At 43.9% G+C, this 12,035-nt stretch overlaps 1 protein-coding gene across 3 annotated transcripts in view; it reads right to left on the bottom strand.

Annotated features, from left to right (window-relative positions):
* The window catches only part of MTX2 (metaxin 2), a 55,707-nt gene extending 44,348 nt beyond the window's left edge, over positions 1-11,359 (bottom strand). Inside the window, exon 1 of one of the 3 annotated variants that reach the window (XM_073305954.1) lies at positions 11,058-11,359. Coding sequence is in view for 1 of the 3 variants with exons in the window: in XM_073305951.1 (XP_073162052.1) it covers positions 11,058-11,097 (40 nt within the window). In the remaining 2 variants the exon portion in view is untranslated. The remainder of the gene's footprint in view (positions 1-11,057) is intronic. The other 2 variants (XM_073305951.1, XM_073305952.1) reach the window with 2 other exon arrangements.
* Positions 11,360-12,035: the final 676 nt, after the last annotated feature.

Genomic DNA, 12,035 nt, shown 5'->3' with positions numbered 1-12,035 from the left:
AAATTTCCCCCAGTACTACAATTAGACTAAGGACTTGGCTACACTTGCGAGTTACAGCGCAATAAAGGCACCCCGGGCATACTAGCTCACTACCCGTCCACACTGGCAAGGAACGTAGAGCGCTCTGATTCCGCGGCTACACTGCTGCTGGTACTCCACCTCGGCGAGCGGAATAACGTTTGCTGCACCCCTGCTGGAGTACCGTGGCGCCAGTGTGAATGAGGAGTTGCATTACTGCGCTCTGATCAGCCTCTGGAAACGTCCCATAATCCCCTTAAGTCAAATGGCCACTCTTGTCATTTTTTTTGAATCACTGTAGGAATGCAGATATGTCCTTTGAAAGCTCCATTTCTGACATCTGGCATGCTTATCTGCTCCGAGACAAAGCAACCATTAGTGTGGAATACCGTGTGTGAGAGAGAAAGGCGGGGGTGTAGAGGAGGGTCTGCTGCTGTCTGAACTTACAAGACAGCATGCTGACATGCTCTCAGCCCCCAAAAAACCCTCTCTCTCCCCCCACATACACACAACACACTCCCTGTCACACCCCACCCCACCCCATTTGAAAAGCAAGTTGCAGTCACTTGCATGCTGGGATAGCTGCCCATAATGCACCGTGCCCAATGCTGCTGCAAGTGCCGCAATGTGGCCACACCAGTGCTCTTGAAGCTGTGAGTGTGGACAGACTGCAGCACTTTCCCTACTGCGCTCTCCGAAGGCTGGTTTAACTCAAAGCACTCTACATCTGCAAGTGTAGCCGTACCCTAAGAATCTGGGTACAGCACATGAGCAATTAGCAATCCTTGGTCTAGAACCAGTGCTTGGGAAAGGTTCTTTTTCTCCCTACTCTTTGTCCATCTTTGCAATAGTCTTTCTAGATGATTTCAGCATCTGATATCTCACAAAAACAGATTGAGTTAAGAGATTAATATTTTATACCATTTCAGAGCTGGGCTCCTAAAAAACTTTCCAATGCTATAAGAACTCATTACTATCCTTGTAGCTATTTTGTGATTTGTTCAGGATTAGTCTGCATATGGTCTCTTTCATATCTATGGGAGAATATATTGTTGGATGTATTTCAGAGATAGTCAATATGTAAACAGATCATAGCAATGCAAACCTATCTGCCATGCATGAAACATTTATACTTACAGTTCATAAAGCTACAGAAAAATGTTATTTTTCCTCTAGCTTACAGCAGCAATATCTTGTATATTCAAAAGAGAAAAGTGTAAGTGAATGGTTTTAGCATTACCCAGCCAACATTACCATAAAAAGCTTCTTACTCCACATAAATGATTTGTTCATCTTTTTATATTTAATCATTAGTGCATTAGAGCAGCAGACTATACTCAGCATGTTCAAATGAACAAAAGTACTCATGGCACCTTAGAGACTAACAAATTTATCTGAGCATAAGCTTTCATGGGCTACAGCCCACTTCATCAGATGCATAGAATGGAACATATAGTAAGAAGATATATATACACATACAGAGAACATGAAAAGGTGGAGGTTGCCATACCAACTCTAAGAGGCTAATTAATTAAGATGAGCTATTATCAGCAGGAGAAAAAAACTTTTGTAGTGATAATCAAGATGGCCCATTTCAGACAGTTGACAAGAAGGTGTGAGGATACTTAACATGATTCAATTTGTGTAATGACCCAGCCACTCCCAGTCTCTATGCAATCCCAAGTTAATGGTATCTAGTTTGCAAATAATTTGAGTTCAGCAGTTTCTCGTTGGAGTCTGTTCTTGAAGCTTTTCTGTTGCAAAACTGCCACCTTTAAGTCTGTTACTGAGTGACGAGAGATTGAAGTGTTCTCCTACTGGTTTTTTAATGTTATGATTCCTGATGTTAGATTTGTGTCCATTTATTCTTTTGCATAGAGACTGCCCAGTTTGGCCAATGTACATAGCAGAAGGGCACAGCTGGCACATGATGGCATATATCACATTGGTAGACGTGCAGGTGAACGAGCCTCTGATGTGTGGCTGATGTGATTACGTCCTATGATGGTGTCCCCTGAATAGATATGTGGACACAATTGGCAACAAAGCCCGATGCAAGGATAGGTTCCTGGGTTAGTGTTTTTGTTGTGTGGTGAGTATTTGCTTCAGGTTGGGGCGCTGTCTGTAAGCGAGGACTGGTCTGTCTCCGTGAGAGTGGGGGATCGTCTTTCAGGATAGGTTGTAGATCTTTGATGATGAGCTGGAGAGGTTTTAGTTGGGGGCTGAAGCTGATGGCTAGTGGCGTTCTGTTATTTTCTTTGTTGGGCCTGTCCTGTAGTAGGTGATTTCTCGGTACTCTTCTGGCTCTGTCAATCTGTTTTTTCACTTCAGCAGGTGGGTACTGTAGTTTTAAGAATGCTTGATAGAGATCTTGTAGGTGTTTGTCTCTCTCTGAGGGGTTGGAGCAAATGCGGTTGTATCGTAGAGCTTGGCTGTAGACAATGGAGCGTATGGTGTGTCCTGGATGGAAGCTGGAGGCATGTAGGTAAGTATAGTGGTCAGTAGGTTTCCGGTATAGGGTGGTGTTTATGTGACCATTGCTTATTAGCACTGTAGTGTCCAGGAAATGGACCGCTTGTGTGGATTGGTCCAGGCTAAGGTTGATGGTGGGATGGAAATTGTTGAAATCATGGGGGAATTCCTCAAGGACTTCTTTCCCATGGGTCCAGATGATGAAGAGGTCATCAATGTAGTGCAAGCAGAGCAGGGGCGTTAGGGGACAAGAGCTAAGGAAGCATTGTTCTAAGTCAGCCATAAAAATGTTGGCATACTGTGGGGCCATGCAGGTACCCATAGCAGTGCCGCTGACTTGAAGGTATACATTGTCCCCAAATGTGAAATAGTTGTGGGTGAACACAAAGTCACAAAGTTCAGCCACCAGGTTTGCCAGGACATCATCATGGATACTGTTCCTGATAGCTTGTAGTCAATCTTTGTGTGGAATGACTGCGTAGAGGGCTTCTGCATTCATAGCGGCCAGGATGGTGTTTTCTGGAAGATCATCGATGGATTGTAGTTTCCTCGGGAAGTCAGTGGTGTCTCGCAGATAGCTGGGAGTGCTGGTAGAGTAGGGCCTGAGGAGAGAGTCCACATAGTCACACAATCCTGCTGTTAGGGTGCCAATGCCTGAGATGATGGAGCATCCACGATTTCCAGGTTTATGGATATTGGGTAGCAAAAAGAATACTCCTGGTTGGGGTTCTAGGCATGTGTCCGTACAGACCTGTTCCTGTGCTTTTTTGGGGAGTTTCTTGAGCAGATGGTATAGTTTCTTTTGGTATTCCTCAGTGGGATCAGAGGATAATGGCCTGTAGAATGTGGAGTTAGAGGGCCGTCTAGCAGCCTCTTGTTCATATTCCAACTTATTCATGATGACAACAGCACCTCCTTTGTCAGCCTTTTTGATTATGATGTCAGAGTTGTTCCTGAGGCTGTTGATGGCATTGTGTTTAGCACGGCTGAGGTTATGGGGCAAGTGATGCTGCTTTTCCACAATTTCAGCCTGTGCATGTTCAAATGGACACAACTCACACAGAGCCCTTAAGAAATTACCATTCACCAGTCTGCTGAAATATTGCAGGTATTCAAGCATGTGGTCAAGTGATTAAGTATGAGATTCTGTACCCACTGTCTTGATGGGAATGCATGAAGTATGGTAAAGCGGAGGATAGGCAGTACTTTAAAAAAGTCGACATCCTCTGAGAAGTTATGACACATTCCTTGACAGAAAAAAATCCTCTGCTTCTAATACATTTCTAGAAAATAAACTATGCTGGGCTGATTCTATTTAAGTGCACATGTGAAAAAGCCATGTTTTATGGCTGCTATATTGCTAGGGCAGTTAGAGTTAATTGGAATTGCCATGACAAAATGATTGGCTAATAATAGAGGGTCCTGTTCATGAAAACAATCAAATTTCATTTTTATTACTAATGTAAAAAATTCTTAGTCATGATTACATTTCCATGAATGCATAATAGGAAACCAGTACTCACAAATGGAGACGTAGAAAATAAGGACATTTTAAAGCAATCATAATTTTAAAATGGTATTCTTTCTAATATAGCACTTTTTTCACCCTCAAAAACATATTCTTACGTGTGTGCACAACTGCTTGTCTTTGGCATAAGAATGAGAAACTGTACTTCATCTCTTCAGGTTGCTCAGCACACAGTATGCACTGGAGCATATTTGACTATTTTTTTTTTTTTTTTTTTAAATCGCCTCTTCTAAAATACATTACTAAAGTAATACCCTGGGGCCCTGTTTACTGAGTAACTTCTTGGGAAAGCTAAGAAATGTAATGTGTTATACCAATAAAATAAAAACCAGCAGGATCTTATTAAAAGGGGAAAAGGCAAAATGCCACATTTATTGTGAATACAGAAAGAATCATAGTAAGCAGTTAGTTATAGCTATAACATTCCATTCAATCTCTCATTTATTCATATATATATATATATATATATACACACACACACACATACATATACACACACACACACATACACAGGTTCTGCAAGGTTGTTATCATAGTTACCAGCCTTAGAGTTGCTCATGCCAAGCCACTGGGCAGGTGGCCTGGACATGAGGGAGCAGGGCCTTGTCAGATGCTCATCTGATGCTCCTGGAAGTTGGTTTGCAGAATCAGACCCCAAAGTTCTCACTTTCTAGAGTCCATTTTTATAGGAATTTCTTCCTATGCCAGGCTATGGGAATTGCTTCATCATGCTGTTGCTGAATCAATCAGCAGATGACACATTCCTGACGGCTCCGTGCTGCCAGATGTTATCTTGTTCTTTGGTTCTCCCATCCTTGAGGCTGTTGGGTGGATTCCAGTCTGCCCTCCGGGGGTCCTCTGGTTATTTCCACTTGACGCCTTCTTCAGCCAATGGACACTGGATTCTTAGGCTGGCACCTCCCTGATCATTCAGTTATTATCCACACCAAACATCCATCCACGCACATCCTCTATCTCTATTTTAATCACAATTGTTAAAGCGAGATGAATACAACAAAAGGGCGGGGAGTCTCTGGGTGCTGTTTCTGTTGTTACAGAGTATTGCTTTGAGTCTCTCTCTGTGTGAGTAGTAGTTGTTACAAAGAATTGCTTTGAGAAGAGACTCTGTCTTAGAATGTACTAACACAATTAGCAGCTTGCAAGTTTCACACAAAGAGGGAGAGAAACAGTACCAAAAACCAAGAGACTTCTTAATTAGTAATACCCTGGAATTTAAACTATAGGGAATCAAACTCATTTGTGATTTTAATACAGAACTTCTTAGTGTCAAAAGGAGGATTATGTTGGATCATATTAAAGATTTATAATCATCAGTGTCACTTTCTATGTAGCCTATTCAAGAGAAGGTACTGTGAGGCAATTTGAGTTTGTGATTCCAATTCATGCCATATACTTGATCCTAGTGATGTATCTTTACTACAAGGTTCTGGGGCAACAGGCAAGGTGAGGCACACCCACTTTTGAGGAGTCCATTCGGTACAACCTCTAGTGTCCAATAGCTTCCCTCCCTCCCCAGCCCACTGGCTCAAGGTGAATAACTTCTTGGGAAAGCTAAGAAATGTAATGGATATTGGCCAAGATACTGCCTGAGTTAATCTCCAAAAATACTTATTTTGTTCATACTGGAAGATTTTCTGTTTTCATTTACTTTCAGTCTATAACTGTACGGTCTGTAATGTAGATCAGCTATGAAAACTAGAATCATAGAATATCAGGGTTGGAAGGGACCTCAAGAGGTCATCTAGTCCAACCCCCTGCTCAAAGCAGGACCAATCCCCAATTTTTGCCCCAGATCCCTAAATGGCCCCCTCAAGGATTGAACTCACAACCCTGGGTTTAGCGGACCAGTGCTCAAACCACTGAGCTATCCCTCCTGCAACTGAACTATCTCTCCCCCTCCCACCCTCGAGCTATCCCTCCTTCAGTTTTTTACGGCTGAAACGTCTATTATTTTAAGGCCAGATAAGTGCTTTGACACTGAGCATTTTCCGACAAAGCAGAGGTCAGGTCATAAGTTTGTTTTATAGAATAAGGTTCAATAGACTGTAGAGGGCTCTTTAGATCTTGTTATGCCTTTGCGAGCTAGATTAATGAGCTGGACAGAGAAGCTGGACAAATTCAGACTAGAAATAAGGTACACATTTTTAACAGTAAGTGTAATTAACCATTAACTTACCTAGGTATGTGGTGGATTCTCCACCGGTTGAAGTCTTTAATCAAAGTTGATGTGTTTCCAACCAATGCACTGTAGATCTGCTAGAAGTTATGGGCTTGAAAAATTTCACTTGGTAAAATTCTATGTCCTGTGTTATGCTGGAGATCAGACTAGATCATCATAAGTCTTTTCTGGCCTTAAAAATCAATGAAGCTACAGAAGACAGCAGGAAGGTGGACATCTAAGGAATTAATTTGGTGCTGAGTTTTATGCAACACCTTAGCTAAGAGGAGAGTTATTCAGCCATTTGCAGAGTCATATAACCATATTTTCCACAAATCCCTATCTAAAACTGAAGAACAACTTGCCTGACTAACTTCTAATTTGACCAAGACATTCTCATCTAGAAAAAGACTAAATATCATAGAATCATAGGACTGGAAGGGACCTTGAAAGGTCATCTAGTCCAGTCCCCTGCACTCATGGCAGGACTAAATATTATCTAGACCATCCCTCACAGGTGTTTGTCTAATCTGCTCTTAAAAATCTCTAATGATGGAGATTCCACAACTCCCTAGGCAATTTATTCCAGTGCTTAACCACCCTGACAATTAGGAAGTTTTTCCTAATCTCCAACCTAAACCTCCCTTGCTGCAATTTAAGACCATTGCTTCTTGTTCTATCCTCACAGGTTAAGAAGAACAACTCTTCTGCCTCCTCCTTGTAACAACCTTTTAGGTACCTGAAAACTGTTATCATGTCCCCCTCTCAGTCTTCTCTTTACCAGACTAAACAAACCCAAGTTTTTCAATCTTCCCTCACAGGTCATGTTTTAAGACCTGTAATCATTTGTGTTGCTCTTCTCTGGACTTTCTCCAATTTGTCCACATCTTTCCTGAAATGTGGCACCCAGAACTGGACACAATACTCTAGTTGAGGCCTAAACAGCACGGAGTAGAGCAGAAGAATTACTTCTCGTGTCTTGCTTACAACACTCTGGCTAATACATCCGAGAACGATGTTCGCTTTTTTTGAAATAGTGTTACACTGTTGACTCATATTAGCTTGTGGTCCACTATGACCTACAGATCCCTTTCCGCAGTACTCCTTCCCAGGTAGTCATTTCCCATTTTGTATGTGTGAAACTGATTGTTCCTTCCTAAGTGGAGTATTTTGCATTTGTCCTTATTGAATTTCATCCTATTTACTTCAGGCCATTTCTCCAGTTTGTCCAGATCATTTTGAATTATAATTCTATCCTCCACAGCACTTGCAACTCCTCCCAACTTGGTATTATTCACAAACTTTATAAGTATACTCTCTATGCCATTATCTAAATCACTGATGAAGATATTTAACAGAACCAGACCCAGAATGGATCCCTGCAGCACCCCACTCGTTATGCCCTTCCAGCATGACTGTGAACCACTGGGAACAGTTTTCCAACCAGTTATACACCCACCTTATAGGAGCTCCATCTAGGTTGCATTTCCCTAGTTTGTTTATGAGAAGGTCATGTGATACAGTTTCAAAAGCTTTACTAAAGTCAAGATATACCACATCTACCTCTTCCCACCATCCACAAAGCTTGTTACCCTGTCAAAGAAAGCTACCAGGTTGGTTTGACACAATTTGTTCTTGACAAATCCATGCTGACTGTTACTTATCACCTTATTATCTTCTAAATTTTTGCAAACTGATTGCTTAATTGTTTGCTCCATTATCTTTCCAGATATTGAAGTTAAGCTGACTAGTCTGTAATTCCCCGGGTTGTCCTTATTTCCCTTTTTATAGATTGGCACTATATTTGCCCTTTTCCACTCTTCTGGAATCTCTCCTGTCTTCCATGACTTTTCAAAGATAATTGCTAATGGCTCAGATATCTCCTCGGTCAGCTCCTTGAGTATTCTAGGATGCATTTCAGCAGACCCTGGTGACTTGAAGACATCTAATTTGTCTCAGTAATATTTAACTTGCTCTTTCCCTATTTTAGCCTCTGATCCTACTTCATTTTCACTGGCATTCACTGTTAGACATCCAACCACCACCAACCTTCTTGGCGAAAACTGAAACAAAGAAGTAATTAAGCACCTCTGCCATTTCCACATTTTCTGTTATTGTTTTCCTCCACTCATTGAGTAACAGGCCTACCATGTCCTTGGTCTTCCTCTTGCTTCTAATGTATTCGTAGAATGTTTTCCTGTTACCCTTTATGTCTCTAGCTAGTTTGATCTCATTTTGTGCCTATGTACTTGTGTTATTTTTTTATATTCATCCTTTGTAATTTGACCTAGTTTCCACTTTTTGTAAGACTCCTTTTTGATTTTTAGATCATTGAAGATCTCCTGGTTAAGCCAGGGTGGTCTCTTGTCATACTTCCTATCTTTCCTACGCAGTGGGATAGTTTGCTCATAGTAATGTCTCTTTGAAAAGCTGCCAACTGTCTTCAATAGTTTTTCCCCTTAGACTTGCTTCCCATGGCATCTGCAAGATTTCAGGTCTCCCACTCCAAAAAAGTTATCTCCCTACCCAAAACGGGGGGAAGGGGGTGGTGGAGGAGAGAACAATATTGTCAGACATCTAGATGAACATAATTTGTTGAGTAAGAGTCAACATGGTTTTAGTAAAGAGAAATCATGCCTCACCAATCTACTAGAATTCTCTGGGGGCGTCAACAAGCATGTGGACCAAGGGGATCCAGTGGATATAGTGTACTTAGATTTTCAGAATGCCTTTGACAAGGTCCCTCACCAAAGGCTCTTACGTGTAGTAAGCTGCCACGGGATAAGGGGGAAGGTGCTCTCATGGATTGGTAACTGGTTAAAAGATAGGAAACAAAAGGTAGGTATAAATGGTCAGTTTTCAGAATGGAGAGAGGTAAATAGTGGTGTCCCCCAGGGGTCTGTTCTGGGACCAGTCCTATTCAACAATTCATAAATGATCTGGAAAAAGGGGTAAACAGTGAGGTGGCAAAATTTGCAGATGATACAAAATTACTAAAGATAGTTAAGACCCAGGCAGACTGAGAAGAGCTACAGAAGGATCTCTCAAAACTGGGTGACTGGGCAACAAAATGGCAGATTAAATTTAATGTTGATAAATGCAAAGTAATGCACACTGGAAAGCATAATCCCAACTATACATATAAAATGATGGGGTCTAAATTAGCTGTTACGACTCAAGAAAGAGATCTTGGAGTCATTGTGCGTAGTTCTCTGAAAACATCCTCTCAACATGCAGCGGCAGTCAAAAAAGCGAACAGAATGCTGAGAATAACTAAGAAAGGGATAGATAATAGAACAGAAAATATCATGTTGCCTCTATATAAATCCATGGTACGCCCACATCTTGAACACTCTGTGAAGATGGGGTCTCCCCATCTCAAAAAAGATATACTGGAATTGGAAAAGGTTCAGAAAAGGGCAACAAAAATTATTAGGGATATGGAACGGCTTCCGTATGAGGAGAGATTAATAAACCTGGGACTTTTCAGCTTGGAAAAGAGACGGCAAAGGGGAGATATGATTGAGGTCTATAAAATCATGACTGGTGTAGAGAAAGTAGATAAGGAAGTGTTGTTTACTCCTTCTCATAACACAAGAACTAGGCGTCACCAAATGAAATTAATAGGCGGCAGGTTTAAAATAAATAAATAGAAGTATTTCTTCACACAGCGGACAGTCAACCTGTGGAACTCCTTGCCAGAGGATGTTGTGAAGGCCAAGACCATAACAGGGTTCAAAAAAGAACTAGATAAATTCATGGATGATAGGTCCACCAATAGCTATTAGCCAGGATGGGCAGGAATGGGGTTCCTAGCCTCTCCTTGCCAGAAGCTGGGGATGAGCAGCAGGGGATGGATCACTTGATGATTACCTGTTCTGTTCATTCCCTTTGGGCACCTGGCACTGGCCACTGTTGGAAGACAGAATACTGGGCTAGCTGGACCTTTGCTCTGACCCAGTAGGGCCATTCCTATGTTATGTATGAGGAATCATTGAGGGGGGAAGGGGAATTTGTGGTAGGTATCTATAATTGCTGCAGTTAAATGTCAAGGGCAACTACAACGTATAGATGGGCACCATTTTAGCATTTCTAGAAATCAAAATAAAATGATTTTGGAACTTGAACTTAATATTTTGGTAACAAGTGTCAAATTGTATGTATCCTTAGAAAATGAAGAGGAAAAATAAGAAAGAGGAGAAAGTTGGCCTCTATAAGATACAAATAAACTTCAACTTCTGATGGAGGAAAATGGCCTAGCAAGTTAAAAAAAATATAACATAACACTTTTTGGGGTGGCAGGGCAACCAAGTCACACTAAGATATTCAAATAATATGTGATATGTGTTTACCATTGTAATCTGACACTGTAGGATACACATGTTGTTGACATCAGGCTATTAAACACTCTGAGCTTTGCATGACAACATTTCCAAGGCACAACATATACAGTGGGACACCACACAATGCCACGTAGTATAGTTACTGCAATAAATAATCCAGCTCTTTAAACACCACAGCAAAACTACCTCAGACAGCATCATCAATAACATGGTCACCACGCAGGTAACATTTACTGACACTGCTTACAAGGCGTGCCAATACTCGACAAGAGCCTGACGCCAGGATGGCTGGGCTCTCTGGGTATGGGGAGCTGGGCCAGGCCCACTGGCTTTTGCACCCCGCTCCCTCCCCCCTTGCTAGTCCCATGCCCCCCTCTGAACCCTGCCTGCCCCCGGCCCGCTCCAGCCCCCACCCCACGCACCCATCCCCCCTCTGCCACCCGGTATCCCTCTACTCCGACTCTCTCCTACTCCCCCGCCCCGTCCACCACGCCGCCCTCTCCTGCCCGCCCATTACCTGCTATTTGAGTCACAAACGCTTCCGCCACCAGAGACATGATCCCCTCCGGGCCACGCGCGCTCCGCAGGTCCCGGCCGCGCCAGGAGGCACCAGTGGCAGCCCCGCAAGGTTAAGGGCACGCACAGGAACTGGGAGCCGGCCTCGCAGCGCCGGGGCAAGTGCATCCGGGGCCCGCTCCGCCTCCCGGCCCGCCCCTCCCGCAGCTCTCTCCTTGGGGCGGCGGAGGCCGCGCTGGGCCGGCCCCATCCCCCGCCGCTCCGAGCAGGGCAGGCCGCTGCCGCCGGGAGCCCCGCAGCGAAGAACTCGGAGTCCCCGGGGGGCAGAGCCCCCTTCCCGCAATGGCACCGACGCGGCGCTATGAGCATGACCCTGGCGGCAGCCAGCACCTGTCCTACACTGGGGATCAACCCTACACAGACACTGTACAGCCCCGTGCTGGGCGGAGGATCCCATGGACTGGGGATCAACCCTACACACACACACAGACACTGTACAGCCCCGTGCTGGGCGGAGGATCCCATGGACTGGGGATCAACCCTACACACACACACACACACACTGTACAGCCCTCTGCTGGGCGGAGGATCCCATGGACTGGGGATCAACCCTACACACACACACAGACACTGTACAGCCCCGTGCTGGGCGGAGGATCCCATGGACTGGGGATCAACCCTACACACACACACACACACTGTACAGCCCTCTGCTGGGCGGAGGATCCCATGGACTGGGGATCAACCCTACACACACACACACACACACTGTACAGCCCCGTGCTGGGCGGAGGATCCCATGGACTGGGGATCAATCCTACACACACACACAGACACTGTACAGCCCCGTGCTGGGCGGAGGATCCCATGGACTGGGGATCAACCCTACACACACACACAGACACTGTACAGCCCCGTGCTGGGCGGAGGATCCCATGGACTGGGGATCAACCCTACACACACACACACACACACTGTA

This window comes from Lepidochelys kempii, chromosome 11 (assembly GCF_965140265.1).
Source record: "Lepidochelys kempii isolate rLepKem1 chromosome 11, rLepKem1.hap2, whole genome shotgun sequence".
Classification (NCBI taxonomy): Eukaryota; Metazoa; Chordata; order Testudines; family Cheloniidae; genus Lepidochelys; species Lepidochelys kempii.
The sequence above is the reverse complement of the archived record's forward strand: the minus strand, read 5'-3'. Positions and strand labels throughout refer to the sequence as shown.